Here is a 19365-nt window from a genome sequence, read left to right on the forward strand (position 1 = left end):
GGCTGGTGTTCGGTATAGCTAGGTGATTTCGAGCCGTGTAACTGTACCTTCTGAATGTTGTGAATGTCCCCACCACTTAAATATACACAGGCAGAAGTTGGTGCAACAGAAAGACTAACCTCAGGTGAAGTATGTAGAATTTCCCAGACTTGTGTTGCTATGGGAATGAGTGTGTTGTTAGTAGATTCAGCATATTGTTTTTATAAGGAAAGTCAACCGTTTGTTTCTAGAGCTGGAATTGCCTTTTTTTCTTTGTTTCTTCTGGGATGCAACTCTGAAGAGGAGGTTGTTTCGGCTTGTGGTAAACTTGGATTCCAGCATATTCAGATAAACAAATTTGTTGATAGTTCTAGCTAATTAATTTTGTAGACGTTTAGTAATGGTTTTGTAAATTATTTTTAATTACCAGAAATTTATTATACTAAAATTTCTTTGGAACCTAAAAACGTATTAATGGAAGTATTGGTGATATATGATAATTGAGTCTTTCTTAGGTACTGAGATCAGATAGTTTCAGGGAATTAAAACTTTTCCTGACTTTTCATCACCATTGTAGCTGTTTTCTCTAAATGTTATGAAGAATGCATGTAAGATAATCAGCCAGTCAATCAAACAGTTAACATTTTATTTTGGTGCTTTATTAATATTTCAATATAAATAAGTTGCAAAGTTTGAGAAGAGATACTGAAATCCTATATTTAGTAGAGGATTAACTTTTGTGAGAATGAGGAAATTTTCTTTCCTTTCGTTTAAATTTTGAATTGAGTTACAGTGAACTGCATCCATTTAAAATGAACAGATTGGTGAATTTTGGTGGGTATATACACTCATAAAACCGCTACCACAATCCAGATTTAGGACATTTTCATCATCTTCCAAAATATATTCCTGTTCCTTTGCAGTTAGTCCCTCTCTTATCCAAGGCCCCAGGCACTTACTGATTTGTTGGAAAATGTTTTTAAAGAAGAACCTTTAATGAGTCAAATCTAGTCAATTTCTAGCTTTGTAGCTCAGTGTGAAAGGGGTAGAGTTACCACCTTGGGCTGTGTAGCCTTGAAACCTGGGTTTGAATCTTTGGCTCTGTTTTGTGACTTTGGGGAAGACGATTAAACTATTTAAATGCATTTTGTATACAAAGTAAGGATAGTAAATAGAGTGTATTTATTATCACTGGGCATAAATGAATTGAAAATGTAGGTAAAATGTTTAGTAGCATATAAAATATACCTGGTAAATTGTATAATATTTTTGAACTTCTTATTCTTTTATTTTTATAGGGGAAAGAATTCAAGGACAGTTTGAGGAAATTTTGGTAGATTTGGAGCTAAGAATTTTGGAATCCAAGAAGTTCTGTGTTAATTAGTGGAATTTTCTAGCTAACTGAATATTACTAAATTTTATTTAGTTGACTCTTGCCCACCACCCAAAATACATTGGTTCAGTATTCTCTGAAACCAACTTTTGATAATCGAGGCTCCTCCAGAGCATGAAGTGACCTTTGCTGAGCAATGCCTGGAGTGTAGGTATAGTTCAAATAGGAGATCAGCTCCGTATCTTTATAGACCGCACATAACTCCCTAAAATAAATTTAAGTCTCTGGTATATTGCTTTGTTGTTTATCTCATTTTATCTTAAAAGGGGTTCTCCCCCAAAATGTGTGTATGTGCACGTCTGTGCCTGCGTGTATGTAGTTTTTTGAGTTTTGATTTGTTGGGTTTAGTTAATAGATTTCTTTCCGTTTTTTTCTCCTTACCCCTACAAAAAAAAAAACCTTTTTGTTTTTCTTTAAATAATTTAAGTGCATTGTAAATAAGACAAGGCTATTTTACAGTTTTAATAGGTATGGGACAATAATTTAAATGATTTGGTTTTAGCTCTTTTATATGGATTTTTACTAATAAGCAGTGTCTGAGTCTTAATTTATGAAAAGATTATGGTTAAAAACATACGGTTTTTATGGTTTAAGCCATGTAATTCTTTCAGATGTGTCAAATTAATGGACTATATATACATAGTTTTTTTTTCCCTAAAAAAGTGAATTAAGTAAACATTTAATAGGATCTCTGGTAAAATGAAATTTTACATGCATGATGAAGAAACATTGTGTAGCAAAGATTCATTCTACATGTCCAAATGTATATTCTAAAAGCAGTGAGGATTTTTTTTTAAACCATTCAGAAATACCAAAGTGTGTTCTAGACTCAAAACTATTAAAATAATTTGGTTTTAGGTGATTATCAATTGATAGCTTTATTTCTTATGGTATTTTTTTTGTCTTTCTATAGGGCTGAAAGACACACAGAAGTCTTCATGGATATAGTTGATACATTTAATCATTTAATTCCTACTGAACACTTAGATGATGCCCTATTTCTAGGATCCAACCTGGAGAATGAAGTCTGTGAGGATTTTAGTACAAGTCAAAATGTCTTAGAGGACTCGCTGAAGAACATGCTCAGCGATAAGGATCCTATGCTAGGATCTGCAAGTAACCAGTTCTGTTTGCCTGTTTTGGATAGCAATGATCCCAATTTCCAGATGCCTTGTTCAACAGGTAATTCTTACTTTTTTTTTTTAGTCTGCAATTTAAAGTAAAGATTTTTTTTTTTTTTTAGATGAGGGTAGTGCATTTAGGGTTCTTTTCTCTGAATTTAGAGCTCCTTTTCTAGGCATCACAATTAGAATTTAAAATTTAAATTTTCTTTCAAGGAATGTGGAATTATCTTCAAGGATATTATGGATATAGATAGGGTTACCATATAATTTGTCCAGAATGGGATGCTTTTTTGAGAATCATAGGGGGGTGCTGTTAATAATTACATCATGACAACAGGTCATGATTGGGACTCTTTCTAGCAAATAGGGATTGCCTCGCCAATGGGGACATGATGTCATCCCAGGCCTATTGGAGTCAAGGGGAATGGCTGAATTGACCTTTTTCAGTGCCCCTCCCTGCCCTTCAAATTTAATACATTGTGTGCTCCCATTTCAGATCTTTTAGTATTTTGTATTTGTATCTCAAAACCAGAGAAAGAACTGTAGACCTTTGCTGTCCAGCATAGCAACCACTAGCCACTTATAACTGTTGGCCTAATTGGAGATGAAATGAGTCTGGTCCTAATTGGAGATGTGCTCTAAAATGCACATTTGATTTCAGTGTGAAAAAAAAGATTGTAAAATATTTCATCAAGTTTTAAAAATGTAGATTACACGTTGAGGTGATATTTTTGGTTAAATAAAATATTGTATTGAAATTAATTTCACCTGTTTTTACCTTTTTTTTTAAAGTGGCTCCTTGAACATTTAAAATTACTTATGTGGCTTGCATTATATTTCCATTGGACAGCACTGCTTTAGGATATATAGTTGAAGTAACTGAAAGATAGTAACTTTCAGAGGATAATAACTTTCTGTAGGGCTAATCAAATTCTTAATAAGAGAATACTTCAGAGATACATTAATATGTGGAAAAAATATGTAGGTTTTCCTTTATAAAGCAAAGAAAATACTACAACAAACTTTGGAGCAATTAGCTATTTTGTAAGCTAAAATTAGACAAAGGAAAATGAGTTTCACATGGAGAAGTTAGGCTTTTTTTCCCCTGTCTGTTCCCTAGAGTAGTTCAGGTTTATGTGGTGGTGTTCAGTTTTTTAATAACTCTAGACTTCTTCTGCACTACAGTTTTTCAGTATTTTTCATTTCCTTTTAATATTTTCTACATAATATTTTGATATAATAGTACTTAAAGTCTGGATTAGGTGGCCTGCTATTCATCAGATTTGTCAGATTTCTCTGCCTGAAGACTCAACACTTTGGCTTCTAGGAGTTTTTTCATTTTAACAACTCCTTAATACTGAAGTCTTTTGAATTGTTTGCTAATAATGGTATATCTCTGAATTATATACATTGTGTTGTGTTATCGCATAGGTTTACATTGTTTTTGTTGTTGTATTCTTAAATGTTTTAAAGCTTTTAAAATTTTGTTTTATGTATGCACTGTTCCTGTGTCAGTACAATATATCTAATTATTGTGAAGCACTTTTGACACTGGTTATATGCACAAAGTTTAAAGTTTATGTGCACAGTTTAGTCTAAATTCAGGAAGAACGTTTATTGAATACATATGTGCTTATTACTAGAAATACAGTAACCTTTTCAGGGATGTTATATTGGGCCTGGAACTGGCAAATGTATCATCCTTTTAGACTTTCTTATAAAATTACAGCCCCTTAGAAATACTGGTATTCTTACTTGCAGTCTTTTTTTTTTTTAATTTCTGTCGATGTGAAAAGTTTTTTTTTTCATATGAAAAGTCTCTTTGGTTGAACATTTCTTTTGCTAATAGAAGACTTAGAACATCTTTAATGAAGTACTTAAATTTTTTTGAGGTCTGATTAACACTTGTGTACGATTTCATTGTAAACTAACTTTTATTTAAGAATCTATAAGTAGAAATATTTTCTCAATTTTCCTATTTTAAATTTGTTTGCTACAATTATTTATTTTGGTTTTAAAACAGAACTATTTGTGTTAATATATGTGATATATATCTATATGCTTTTAAGATATGTAAGGGAATATGTGGGGGAAACTTAAAATTGTAAAGCTCTTTATAGGATTGCTTAGATTTCATTGTGCCATCAGGCAGGGGATTTATTTTGATTGTTTCAAAGTTCCTTTTGCCCTTTGGGATATTTGGTTTGGTAAAAGGCCAGTATATTTTCTAATGATAGCAAACTGGAAAACATTAAAATTAAAACAAAATTTGTTTTGAAATAGAAATTCCGTTGTAAACTATTTAGTGAAAACCATACATGGACAACTTTTGTAAGTTTCAGCTATTCACAAACGGCTTCAACTTTTTGCTATAAAATAAAAATTACATAGTTCTTATCCAGATGTTTGTACCTGGCTCTATACGTTTTTACTACTTGTCTTGACTGAAGCATAGCAGGGAAATGGCTCTATCAGTATTCCTCAGGCCATTGAAAGCTATAGATAATGGTTATTTTGTAACCTTGGTCTTAACAGTGCAAAAGGTAGCAAACAATAACTGCTGTCTTGTTCTCTACTATTCTGATGTAGGTTGGTTTGCTGTAATTGTTAAAGACCAGTTGTTGAATGTCTTGCATTATATTTCAGCTGTCTCCAGAAACCATAGAGAAGCTTTAACAATTATAAAAATAGGAAAGAAAATGGTAGATCACTTTTAGTGCTCTGCAGGTGCACAAAAGTTAGGATGCTTATTATTTCATTTTGAGAGACAATAAGTAGATTTCTCATCCTCTTTTTGAATGCTTTTGACTCCATAAAGTATTTCTTTATGTAAATGCAGTGTTTGCATCTGGTTTTTAGATTTACCCAGTAATACATTTTATTTTTTTAATTTGTTATTTATTTTTTACAACATCTTTATTGGAGTATAATTGCTTTACAATGTTGTGTGTGTTTCTGCTGAACAACAAAGTGAATCAGCTATATGTATACATGTATCCCAATATCCCCTCCCTCTTGAGCCTCCCTCCCACCCTCCCTCTCCCACCCTTCTAGGTCGTCATGAAGCATAGAGCTGATCTCCGTGTGCTACGCAACAGCTTCCCACTAGCCATCCATTTTACATTTGGTAGTGTATATATGTCAACACTACTCTCTCATTTCGACCCAGCTTCCCCTTCCCCCGCCACGTCCTCAAGTCCGTTCTCTACGTCTGCGTCTTTATTCCTGCCCTGCCACTAGGTCCAACAGTACCGTTTTTTTTTAGATTCCATATATGTGTGTTAGCGTATGGTATTTGTTTTTCTCTTTCTGACTTCACTCTGTATGACAGACTCTAACTCCATCCACCTCATTACAAATACCTCCATTTCATTTCTTTCTATGGCTGAGTAATATTCCATTGTATATATGTGCCACATCTTCTTTATCCATTCATCTGTCGATGGACATTTAGGTCGCTTCCGTGTCCTGGCTATTGTAAATAGTGCTGCAGTGAACACTGTGGTACATACCTCTTTTTGAATTATGATTTTGTCAGGGTACATGCCCAGTAGTGGGATTGCTGGGTCATATGGTAGTACTATTTTTAGTTTTTTAAGGAATCTCTGTACTGTTCTCCATAGTGGCTGTATCAATTTACATTCCCACCAACAGTGCAGGAGGTTTCCCTTTTCTCCACACCCTCTCCAGCATTTATTGTTTGTAGATTTTTTGATGATGGCCATTCTGACCGGTGTGAGGTGATACCTTATTGTGGTTTTGATTTGCATTTCTCTAATGATTAGTGATGTTGAGCATCTTTTCATGTATTTGTTGGCAGTCTGTATATCTTCTTTGGAGAAATGTCTATTTAGGTCTTCTGCCCATTTTTGGATTGAGTTGTTTGTTTTTTTGATATTGAGCTGCATAAGCTGCTTGTGTATTTTGGAGATTAATCCTTTGTCAGTTGCTTCATTTGCCAATATTTTCTCCCATTCTGAGGGTTGTCTTTTTGTCCTGTTTATGGTCTCATTTGCTGTGCAAAAGCTTTTAAGTTTCATTAGGTCCCATTTGTTTATTTTTGATTTTATTTCCATTACTCTAGGAGGTGGGTCAAAAAGGATCTTGCTGTGATTTATGTCGTAGAGTGTTTTGCCTATGTTTTCCTTTATGAGTTTTATAGTGTCTGGCCTTACATTTAGGTCTTTAATCCATTTTGAGTTTATTTTTGTGTATGGTGTTATGAAATGTTCTAATTTCACTCTTTTACATATAGCTGTCCAGTTTTCCTAGCACCACTTATTGAAGAGGCTGTCTTTTCTCCACTGTGTATTCTTGCCTCCTTTATCAAGGATAAGGTGACCGTATGTGCGTGGGTTTATCTCTGGGCTTTCTGTCCTGTTCCATTGATCTATATTTCTGTTTTTGTGCCACTACCATACTGTCTTGATTACTGTAGTATAGTCTGAAGTCAGGGAGCCTGATTCCTCCAGCTCTGTTTTTCTTTCTTAAGATTTCTTTGGCTATTCGGGGTCTTTCATGTTTCCATACAAATTGTGAATTTTTTTGTTCTAGTTTTCTGAAAAATGTTATTGGTAGTTTGATAGGGATTGCATTGAATCTGTAGCTTGCTTTGGGTAGTAGTCATTTTCACAATGTTGAGTCTTCCAGTCCAAAAACATGGTATTATCTCTCCATCTGTTTGTATCATCTTTAATTTCTTTCGTTAGTGCCGTATAGTTTTCTGCATACAGGTCTTTTGTCTCCTTAGGCAGGTTTATTCCTAGATATTTTATTCTTTTTGTTGCAGTAGTAAATGGGAGTGTTTCCTTAATTTCTCTTTCAGATTTTTCATCATTAGTGTATAGGAATACAAGAGATTTCTGTGCATTAATTTAGTATTCTGCTACTTTACCAAATTCATTGATTAGCTCTAGCAGTTTTCTGGTGGCATCTTTAGGATTTTCTATGTATAGTATCATGTCATCTGCAAACAGTGACAGTTCTACTTCTTTTCCGATTTGGAATCCTGTTATTTTTCTTTTCTGATTGCCACGGCTAAAGCTTCCAAAACTATGTTGAATAATAGTGGTGAGAGTGGGCACCCTCGTCTTGTTCCTGATCTTAGAGGAGATGCTTTCAGTTTTTCACCACTGAGAATGAGGCTGTGGGTTTATCACATATGGTCTTTAGTATGTTGAGGTATGTTCTCTCTATGCCCACTTTCTGGAGAGTTTTTATCATACATGTTACCCAGTAATACATTAAAAAAAAAATTCCAGTAAGTGAGGAAATTCATTAAGTATTTGGGAAGTATTTGATCTTGATGGTCAGACCAATTATTTGTATTCTTAAAAATTCTTGTTATCCTTAAAATAAAACTAATATTTTCCCAAGTAATAGGTTCAAGATACTGACTATGTTGGTTATATAGTATGTGAGGAATGTATTAAAAATCATTGAAATGGTGTTTGAAAAACTGGCATTATCAGTGTCATAAAGAAATGTTAATTTTATCTTTACAAACAAATGTGTGCCCCTTTTATGTAGACAGCTATGATTCATAAGTGTGAAACAAATCTTGTATTTATGAACCATTTCTTTACATGATATATTGAATAGAAACGTTCAGTGGCTGTAATTTGATTTATTTCTTTAAGACCAGGAAGATGGGCGCACTGTAGATAATATGGATATTCAGAGCAGCCTGTCATTCACGTAGCGCTTGTAGCTACTGCATCCTTCAGTGAAACCAAGATGTCCTTTCCAGGCTATATCATGGCTTACAAAACCATCATTGACTAAATTGAAAAAAATAAAAATCCCTTCTGTAGCATGATTTTTGGAGATTAAAAACATCAAACAGTTATTGAATTCAGTATCTTACATATTTGTTAAGAGTTGATTCATATTGTGTACTTAAGTGTTTTTTCAGTTGTATAGAAATTCATATTGTTCAGTTTCTTCAATTGTAAATTTCTGCTAGCATGCATATGTGATAATTGTTTCCTATCAAGAAGGCCATTGATAATATATAACATCAAGTAGCATTGTTTAATAAGAATTTTAGCTTGTGCTGCCTTTCTTCTGAGCAAAGTATTGTTAATACATGTTAAGACTGGTTTTACAAGTTTCCTAGCAGTAGTGTGATTTGGTCCTTTTTTTAGCACACAGATTTTTTTTTTTTAAACTTTTTTTTTTGGTAATTTATTTATTTACTTTATTTATTTTTGGCTGTGTTGGGTCTTCGTTGCTGCTCGCGGGCTTTCTCTAGTTGCGGCGAGTGGGGGCCACTCTTTGCTGCGGTGCGCGGGCTTCTCATTGCGGTGGCCTCCCTCATTGTGCAGCACGGGGTCTAGGCGCGTGGGCTTCAGTAGTTGCGGCACACGGGATCAGTAGTTGTGGCACACGGGCCCAGCTGCTCCGCGGCATGTGGGATCCTCCTGGACCAGGGCTCGAACCCGCGTCCCCCGCACTGGCAGGCGGACTCTGAACCACTGCGCCACCAGGGAAGCGCTAGCACACAGATTTTTAACTTTTAATCATGGCTCTGTAGTTTGGGGCTTCTTCATCATTAGAGGCAGAATTCATCTGTGTAATACTTTAAAAATTATGGTACTTGTTCTGAAAAGATGATTGTTGTCCTTTTGCATCATTGAGATTTGTTTAAAAGGTATTTATAAGTTTTCATGGCTTCGTGCTTCTCTTGGACAACATTTCAAATCAGTACATTGAACTAAACATGGTGGACATGTTTAAACCATGGTAAACATGGTTTTCCTTATTTGTACTTTATTTGTGGGGACAGCAAACTCTTAGTGCAAATTTATTACACCTGTGGATCCAACTACACATATACATTCATTACGTATTTGCACTGGGGTCTTTTTTCCACTGTTTTTATTATTCTGAGTAGTAATGTTTATTGATTTTTTTTAAACTTATGTGCCTAATGAACATCTTTTTGCCATTGATCTTATTTTTGAGAGTTGCATTTGAATAAGAAGATACAAATTTAGTACATGTAAAGTAGTCATGCAAATGAGATGAACATATATTGGTTAAGATAAAGCGTATGCTCTTTAGCTGAATGTTAGTGGCGAGTAACTGATCAGCCTTGTAAGAACATTCATAGTCTTTAAGAATAGAACTTTATTTCTGTAAGATTGATCATTAATATTTTGAGTTATACTTAGAGGGGTTTTGGTGAAAGTGGGTGTGTATAGAAGAGAGCAACCAGAAAAGAGAGGCAAAAACACCTTGTAGAATTAGTGGAGAAGAGAAAATGCTGGAAGGTGGAAAGAGTAGGACATGACAGCAGCCATAGCTCCTTGAAAGTTTGTCACATTGGTAAGAGATTTGACTTTTTTATGGAAAGTGGGAAGGAGCTAGATCCAGTAGGTTGCAGTTAGAGGGAGACAGTGATTGGCTAAAAGGAAGAACTTGGGGTTCCCTCAAATAGAGTAATAGGTTCCCAGGGGACATGGGATTTACACTTGCTGGGTATGACCACCTTGATCAAGGTATTGTATTTCTTTGGGGATTCATGTCTCATATAGTTTCTATTAGGTGACTTTTTATGGTCAGTGTCCTCCTAGAGTCCTCTGTCATTGTGTGTTCTAACATAAAGTGTCTCTGTTTTCTTTATTAGAAATTAGATTGTTTGCTTTAATCCCGAATCTCATTTGTAGGCTTAATGTATTTCATTGCTTCTTTAAATTATTTGAAATACAACTTTAAAAGCATAGTAATAACTACATTTATGTAGGCAACTTTCATTGCTCTTAATTCACTGTTTCTTTCCATCGTATTTCTTCTGCTCTATGTTCAATTTAGACATTTTAAATAGATTGTCAATTTTTCTCAAACAGGTAGTTTTCATTAATCACTGCTACAAGTGATCCTTACTACCAAAATAACAGAATTGAACTCAGAGATAAAACAAGTCCTTTAATACCAACACTAAAATATCACTTTCTAAATTCAGAAAATGCAGAAAGAGGGAATTTTTGGACCAAGGCTAGAGTTTTCCAGTTTATGGTTTTGTGGCCTTTCTCTGTTTTATCTCTATTTGATTCAGTTGACTTTTGCTTTCCTTAGCTTGATATAGTATAAAGTGGAACATACTTTAATTTTACTTTGCATTGACTGAGCATTTAATTTTCTGTCTTTTAAATTAAAAATGTGGAATAAAATTAATCATGTCTTCATCACTATGCCCCTAATATCTTTCCGTTTCTTCCTTTCACCTGTTACTTACAGTTCACTCTGTATTACTATTTTTTAGCTTGCATTTCTGTGCTGTTGTATAGCAGGCCTCTCTCTTTATCCATGGTCTTGGGCATGCTTCTGGAGTTATTCAGTCTTCCTGCCTCCCAGCACCCTTTGTCGCTGTCCTGTCCCTATCTGGGTTTGCTGTTCTCCAGGCCTGTAGTACGTCTGTTGTCCCTAGTGTCTCTGCCCTCCTTGAGTGGAGCTGTTGTCTTCCTGGATTTCATCTCCTCTCTTTATCTATGCCCTCTTAATGACATCCTTTTAGTACCTTTCTAATATTATTACACTTGACTAATAATTTGTCTTTATAGAGAAAACAGAATTGATTATCACCTTTTCTTAAAATTCTGTGTCTGATATTGCTGATGGGTTGGTTGCCTGGGTTTGTATAAGGCTTGTTGCTTTGTCAGGTGGCCTTTTCTGCACCCCCACTTTAGGATCTTCTTATCTTTTGGTGTTTAGTCTTTGACTTATTTTTGCTGGCACTTGGTGGGCCTTTTCAATTTGGAGAGTGATCAGTTCTGGGAAATTTTCTGTGTTTTCTCTGCAAACTCCTAGGAGATGTTGACCCTTCTGGATTAATTGCTTATGTTTCATGTCTCTTTCTTGCATCTTTACCATCATTTTGCTTTATGTCTTTTTAGAGATTCACTGCCGTATTTTCCATTTCTTTGAATATTTAATTTTGACAGTCACTATTTCTAAGAAGTCTTCTGTTCTCTTTATTCATACCATTTTAAAGTAGTGTTTTGTGTCATAAATATATGTAAGAGTTTATAGTCTGAATTCATTTTCCTATTTGTTTATTTTGATGTTTCCCGTAGTGTTGCAACCTTTCCCCAAATGATTATTTTTGGTTGCTTGTTGTTTAAAATGGGAGGAAATAGGAAGTTTAAGTTTTGCCTTCACATACATGAGTGCTCTTAAGATCAAGGCTCTAGAAAAATTAGGGTAAGTATTCTTTTTTTTAAGTTCTTTTAAAAGAACAAAGGAGATAGTAGGTATTCAGTAAATTTTTTTTTTAAAGGTAAAGTCTGTATATATATATATTTTTTTTTTTTTTTAATTAATTAATTAATTTATTTATGGCTGTGTTGGGTCTTCGTTTCTCTGCAAGGGCTTTCTCTAGTTGCGGCAAGTGGGGGCCACTCTTCATCGCGGTGCGCGGGCCTCTCACTATCGCGGCCTCTCTTGTTGCGGAGCACAGGCTCCAGACGCCCAGGCTCAGTAGCTGTGGCTCACGGGCCCAGTTGCTCTGCGGCATGTGGGATCTTCCCAGACCAGGGCTCGAACCCATGTCCCCTGCATTGGCAGGCAGATTCTCAACCACTGCGCCACCAGGGAAGCCCCTCAGTAAATTTTTTAACTGAAAAAAAAAAAAAGTTAAAGGAAAAGAATACAAGGAACAGAAAGAAGTAGGGTAGTGGGACCAGAGGTTAAGATAGTAAATAAAGTGCTGTCTGCAGGTGGGGTACAACTTTGGCTCTCAGATTTCTAGCAGTTGTGGAAGAGGAAAACAGGTAAAAACAAATCCGGTGCCCAGGAAAAGGAAGACTAATTCTGATACTAAAACTAGGAAGACATTTTATCCACAGTTTTATTGTGATGTGATATAATAAAAGATAATCCTTAACAACATACTTTCAATGAACATAGGGCTTTTTCTTATGATATCCCTCATTATGTGTCCCAGTATAAGCAGTATTACAGGGACTAATACAATGAATGGTCTGACCCAGTCCCCTGTTAGATTTTAGGTTATTTTTCAAACAGCTCGCCTTGGATACCATTTTTTAACACCAGATTTCTAAATATATTGAGAAATATAATGTTCTGTCTGAGAACTGTTGGGAATGCAATTATCCCCCTTCCCCCCCCACCTTTTTTTTTTTTGCCAGCTAAATGCATAGACAAGCTTTATAAACAAACAGGGCTGTGATGGGTTATGAAAATTTAAAGGCACTGATGGGGGCATCTGTGTGAATAGGAGGCTGCTCTGTCCTCCCTGGGTAGAGCCAAGATTTTTCTCAGAAAATGATTTTGGGACCCTCTGTAATGGATGAATAGTCAGGAGAAGCCTAATTTCAGACATAAATGAAGATCATTCTGGCATAGGTGACTTTTGTTTTATAGCTGTGGTTGAAGTGGCAACTTGTTGAGTAAAATTCATAGATTTCTATCCCCTTTAGTTCCAACTGATTATTCTTGCAGTTTTCTTCCAGTCATGGAAGGACTGCAGAATCCCTTGTTGCCATTTTCACCATAATCATTGCCTAGATTCTTTTTTTTTTTTTAAACCATCTTAATATGGTTTTTAAAGGCACAGGCTTTTTTTTCTGTTTTCTTTTTTTTTTAAAGATTTATTTATTGATTGATTGATTACTATGTTGGGTCTCGTTTCTGTGCTAGGGCTTTCTTTAGTTGCGGCAAGCGGGGGCCACTCTTCATCGCGGTGCGCAGGCCTCTCACTATCGCGGCCTCTCTTGTTGCGGAGCACAGGCTCCAGACGCGCAGGCTCAGTAGTTGTGGCTCACGGGCCCAGTTGCTCCGCGGCATGTGGGATCTTCCCAGACCAGGGCTCGAACCCGTGTCCCCTGCATTAGCAGGCAGATTCTCAACCACTGTGCCACCAGGGAAGCCCAACCTAGATTCTTTTAAAACTCTTTAGGCCTGTACTTTCTACTTCTTCCCCTTGTACTTTTCTCTCTTCCATACTTATTATGTTTGCTTTAGTTGAGAATGTTCTGAAAAGATTTCTGAAGTGGAGCTATTGTTGTTGGTACTGCCCTCTGTGGTCTCTTCTTCCCTAAAATACCTTCGTTCTCTAATTTTGATCTTTTATCATAGACTTCTGATTATGTCTCTAAGTCCATCTTGAATGATAAATCAGTTATTCAATGTATAATTACATAGCAAAGAGGTAAATTGTCATGGGATGATTAATTAGAAGTTTACTAAAACAGAGGAATCCAAAATGATGACATTGTTCTAAACACAATTGATTTTATTCCTTTTGTCTGGTAAAGATATTTTCCTGTAACCAGTTTAAGATTAGGATGAGAGCATTTTACTGCTTGGTTTGTACAACTCCAGTGAGTACCAATCAGAGAATACAGTGTGAATCATGCCCCCTTGAGTGGATAGCAGCCTAGGATAGTTTAAGGGAGTGAACATTATTTTTAGATATTTTAGATTTAAAAAAAAAAAGTTTACTTATTTGGCTGTGTTGGGTCTTCGTTGCTGCACGTGGGCTTTCTCTAGTTGCAGCGAGTGGGGGCTACTCTTTGTTGCGGTGCGCGGGCTTCTCATTCTGGTGTCTTCTCTTGTGGAACATGGGCTCCAGGCGCGCGGGCTTAAGTAGTTGCAGCACGCGGGCTCAGTCGTTGTGGCTTGCGGGCTCTAGAGCGCAGGCTCAGTAGTTGTGGCGCACGGGCTTAGTTGCTCCGCGGCATGTGGGATCTTCCTTGACTAGGGCTCAAACCCGTGTCCCCTGCATTGGCAGGCAGATTCTTAACCACTGCGCCACCAGGGAAGCCCCTATTTTTAGATATTTTAATTTAAAATGGTGTCTGATAATTATTTGTTCCACTATGGTAATTTAAATAATTTTAAGTTTTCTTAAGTAGGAGAAATAACACATCTGACAAATCTCACTATAAGACCACTGGTTTGGAACTCTAGTCTAAAACTTCATTTCTGTCTGTGATTATTGGACTGCTACCTCCTGGTGGTGGTGTACTCTAATTGCAAGAAAAGAGAAAACTATCACCTGTGTTTTGAGTCAGAAAGGCAAGGTGTTTTTTTCTCTTGTCAGAACAAAGTATAATCTGGTAATTTTATTGCTTTTATCACAGTCTGGAAATATTCTTTTTTGGTTATTTAAAAATGTAGAATTCATAAAATATGGTTGGTACAATATTTTGAAGAGAATACATGTCAGATTTTAAAGATATCTTATATTGTATTAAAATGCAATTTAAAATACAAGAAGAACATAACGGACATGAGTCAGTTCTGAAGATGTATAAATTTGAATTTACTTTTCTCTTTAACAAGGTTAGGATTGGGCATATTTTCAGATTAGCTTTTCACAAGCTTTTTAAACCCATAACTTTGTTGATTTAGAATAATAATACAATGAGCCTGACCTGTGAGTCCTGGTTTTGTGCAGAGGTATGAAAGAGAAGTGTTTTTAAACCCCTTATCCTACACCATTTTGAAAACATGTATTATGCTTGTTGTTGACCATCTTTTATTTTCTGAATTCGCTCACCTTTCTACCCCTTCCTTTCTTTTCAGCTGAATTCCTTTCCACCTCATTCTTTATCTGCAAAATGTTTAAAATGTTTTTTTCCTCCAGAATTAACTGCTTACTCTGTCTATAATGAAAATTAATTTTTATACCTTGTCTGTGATCTTAGCTCAGAATTTAAGCAAGTAGGCTTATCCCATTAGTATATAGCTAATTTAAACATGATTGTTAACTCTCTAACAGTTCCAGAACTGTTTGCATTATTAAATGTTTTCTAATGCAAGTGATCTCGCAATTTATTGAGGTTTGTACATTTTAACATAGTGGAGTAAAAAAGTTTTATGGTACCATGTGTGGATAGTGGGTAGTATTCTTCAGGCAGAAAGGCTAATAGTCTATGATTTTGCAATTTGAAAGATTAGGGTTCTTAATTTGGTAATTGTTTAATGTGGTACCAACCGATCAAATATACTTTATTTCTCATAATCATAGAATATTGTTACATACTAGAGGTGCAAAAGTTGGTTGAACAGTTGGTATTTATGAATGGTTTATGAACAGCTTTTTAATCTTTAAAGTAGAGAATTATTCTACTTTGTAATTTGAAAATAATTTTGATACAAACAAAACTAAGGATCCTTGCTTCCTTGGTCTTGATTTTCTATTCTTGTCTAATTAATCTCCATAATTTTTATTCTTACCATTTTTTGTTCCCCATCAGGGAGAAAAATGAATAATAAAATCTCTAAACTCTGTACTTTGCCATATTTTGAGGATATTGACCAAAAAGGAATTCTGATAACGGAGCTGCATGTGCAGTCTTCTTATGAGATCTCGACGAGCCTGTTTGACTTAGGGGCCAGAGAGAGAGATGAGCTTGTCTTAGGGCCCTATCCCTGGCCCACCCTCCCTATCCTAGAGATGGGTGTACCTGGCAGCCAGAGGAGTTGAATTTCATAATTCTTGGCAATGGCAGATCCCTGTTATTAGAGAATTAGGGAAGTCTGGTTACCTGGATTTTCCCAAATCATAGACCTAGGCATCCTCAGTCTCCTGGCTGATACCAGAAATCCTTTACCTATTCAAGACTTCCTGTTCTTTTCCTAGTCTGTTGCTGTCATGGATTTGGTTCTCATGGATTGTGACTCACTGGGCCATCTTAATGAAAAAGTTTTGGCCTTTTGGCCTAGGATTAGGTTCAGCTGGGAGTGACGGAAAACTCCAAATAACAGTGGTATAAAGACAGAAATGCTGCCAGCTGAGAACTCCCTTCAGAATTGCCTTGGTGGTAGCGTTGCCTCACCCCAAATCACACCCTCTTCCCAGGGCAACCTGCATCCAATGACTGGTTGCCATGGGGGTACAAAAGCCTGGTACCATCACCACAACTCAAGCTGACTCTGAAGATTCGCCCCAGCTTCCGAGCTCCCGAAGGGTTGGCCGAGTTGAGGCCTCTGTTGCCGCTGCACCACATCTCAACCTTTCCCTCACTCCAACTCTGCTCCCTCCCTCCCTCCCTCCCACAGATGTCCCTCCCAAGAGCACTCTAATAAATCTGCATGCATTCTCATCCCACCTCCGTCTGGCATACTGGCATAGAGTTAAGCACCCCACGTGTGTTTGGTAAGATAAATACGTCTTCTGAAGTTTGAGAAAAAAAAATTTCATTTTATCATGTAATAGCTCAGAAGAAAGTGATTGAGAGCTGGTTTGGGGCTCCACAATGTCAGGGACCTAAGTTCCCTCTTCCTTGCACTACCAAGTATGATCCCTATCTCCAGATTCACCTCATAGTTTCAGATGGCTCTTCCAGCTATCAAGTTGGAGTCTAGCCAGTACAAGAGAAAAGGGAAGGGGAAGGTATGTCCCCTTTCTTTATGATCATCTTCTGAGAGTTGCACGTACCATTCGTCCTTTAATTCTGGTGGTCGTTACTTAGACATTGGCCACATCTGGCAGTAAGGTAGATTGAAAAGTGTAGTCTTAATTTGGATGACCATGTGAAATAACAGGAATTCTAGTGAATGAGGAAGGATGGCTGAATGGACATTGGGCAGCTGCTAGCCAGCTGGCTCAGGCACAGTTTTTTTAGTTCACTGTGTGGGGATGCTGAGATGAGGACCTTTTTCTTGGTAGGCCTGTCCCAGCTCACAGGTCAACCTGGGTTTGAATACTTGGCCTGTTTAGAGGTGAGCCTGCTTCACTTGTCAAAGATTTTTCTAGGCTGAGTATTTTTCACTCCTAACTAATGGAACTTAGATCTTAGTTTGTAAAATTTAGGTCTTTGTTCATAGATCATGATCATCTGCTCATATCAGAAATTTTAGAGGGAGAATGAATTCTTGTGTTGTTTCAGCCCAAAGAGGGGGTGGGTGTCAGAATTACTATTTGTATATCAGAGGCTTCATTTCATTGAGGGAATGGTGTCCAAACCTTTTGACTGTACGTGTTTATCAGTAAGACATTTTTGAGTACTCATTCATACTTGCATGTGTGTTTATATACTTGTCCTACTTTACTAATATATTAATGTCCATTATATAACACATACAGTAGATATTTTAAATGAGCTATAGATATCATAAATGATATTTCTACTTTAAAATTAATTAGAATTATCAATTGTACAAGAACTTTTTTGGAGTGCAGTATGATTGAATATATTTTTGAGAATTTCACTTTGTCATTCTGATAAAATCTTTTATACATCGGATTCTAAGTTGAGTTTATTGAAGTGTCCAGATAAAAGTTTTCACAGGTGCCACATTTCGTTTTTAGTCACAAATTATATAATGATGGAAACATTTTTAAACGGGCATTTGCTTAGCTGAAGTTTCTTTTAGAAAAGCAATTATTTTCTGACTCATTCCTAAAATGTCACTTTCATCTAGAAGGGACAGACTAAGGTGCTTATTTTTTCATATAACTTATCATTTACAGCTGCTTTATAATAAAAAAGGCAGTATATTTGTAGCACTTGTCTCATTTGTAAAGTATTTGTCTCACTTTGTGTGAAAGAAAGATGTATAACTCACTCTGAGGTAAAACAGTTTTTCAGGACTTTGCTGTGAGTTAATGGAGAACCTCTGTGTGGTATAAAGATTTTAATAGTCATTTCCCATTTCATTACTGTAAGCAATCTACTGTTTATAAAGTTTTTTAAAAAATATAAATAAAAAGCTACATTGATGACATCCTGAAACACTGCAAAATGTTGAAGGCAAACAAATGCCATTAAAGGTGTCAACTCCTCCATTTTATGAAATTCTCACTCTTCTCTCAGATCTTTCTCTTTAGATAATTGTGACTGACATGAATACGGCAGAGATTACTAGTGTCAGTTTGATTAACTATTGGTAAAGTTTAATTTCTTTTTAGTTTTTAGGTAACAGTTAATATACATAGTAATATTTTCTTCCTGGTCACAGATTGATTGTGTATGCATCCCTTTAGGTATAGTCACATCCTTAGGAGACCACTGGCTTAATGTATACTTAAAGTCTAATGAAAGCTGCTATATGGGTGTCTGTTGAAATGGTAAAGTATTTTACTTAGAGGCAGTACTTTTTAAATGTATAGTGACTATTTTTTCCCCTGAAGTGTTTTGCTAAGTGCCTGACAAACTTTGACTTTTAAGCTTCATTAGAATCAGGGAACTCCTACTAAAATGTAAATATTTGTAACTCATTCTGGGTACTGACATCATCCTTGACTTCACCTTAGTTTCTTACCTGTATTTTTCTTTTGCTTTTTCTTCCTTTTTTTCTTTTAAAATATTACCTTATATTTTTTATCTCTTTATTTTTTATTTTATTTTTTGGTTTGAAAGTAAATATTTATTTAGAATGAAAAAAGAAATAAAACGCAAATTTTAAGAAGCTTTCAAATACCACAACCATTACAAAATCCAGAAAAATAATAAAATTATTTTTGTTAATTGCCTGACACATCTCTATAATGCTTTTTTGGGGGGGGGGAGGGTGCATCCTCTTTGATTACCTCGTCATATTACATTTTGTATAATCATTTTTCTATACAGAGAAGAGAGAGAGAGAATATTCAGTCTTGTCTTTAGCATGGTAAATTGACATTTGGTTTATTTATTTTTTTTCACTGAAATTTTCTTTTCTTAGACTTAACATACCCATGACAAAAAAATATTAAAAACCACAATATACATTACAGTACAAAAAGGACAAAAGTAATGGATTAATATTTTTAGGAACATTACTATGTTCTTTAACATGTGGAAAAAACACATGAAACATTGGTTCCAGTAAGTAAACTCTGCAAAGATGAGAGATTGATTTGCACTAAGAATAACAGCATTGAAGTAAGTAATTCAAGTTGTTTCTTCAGTTTTA

General features: G+C 35.7%; 1 protein-coding gene across 6 annotated transcripts in view; it reads left to right on the plus strand.

Moving 5' to 3' along the window:
• Nucleotides 1-19365, plus strand: part of PHF3 (PHD finger protein 3) — a 106613-nt gene that overhangs the window by 10402 nt on the left and 76846 nt on the right. For 3 of the 6 annotated variants that reach the window (XM_082404948.1, XM_082404950.1, XM_082404949.1), the window contains exon 2: nt 2286-2554. The exons of 2 other annotated variants lie outside the window; for them this stretch is intronic. In XM_082404948.1, the coding sequence (XP_082261074.1) occupies nt 2311-2554 (244 nt within the window). In that variant the 5' untranslated portion in view covers nt 2286-2310. Of the gene's footprint in view, nt 1-2285; nt 2555-19365 lie in introns of those variants that run through there. One more of the 6 variants, XM_082404955.1, reaches the window with a different exon arrangement.

This window comes from Balaenoptera borealis (assembly GCF_965194805.1).
Source record: "Balaenoptera borealis genome assembly, chromosome: 9".
Classification (NCBI taxonomy): domain Eukaryota; kingdom Metazoa; phylum Chordata; class Mammalia; order Artiodactyla; family Balaenopteridae; genus Balaenoptera; species Balaenoptera borealis.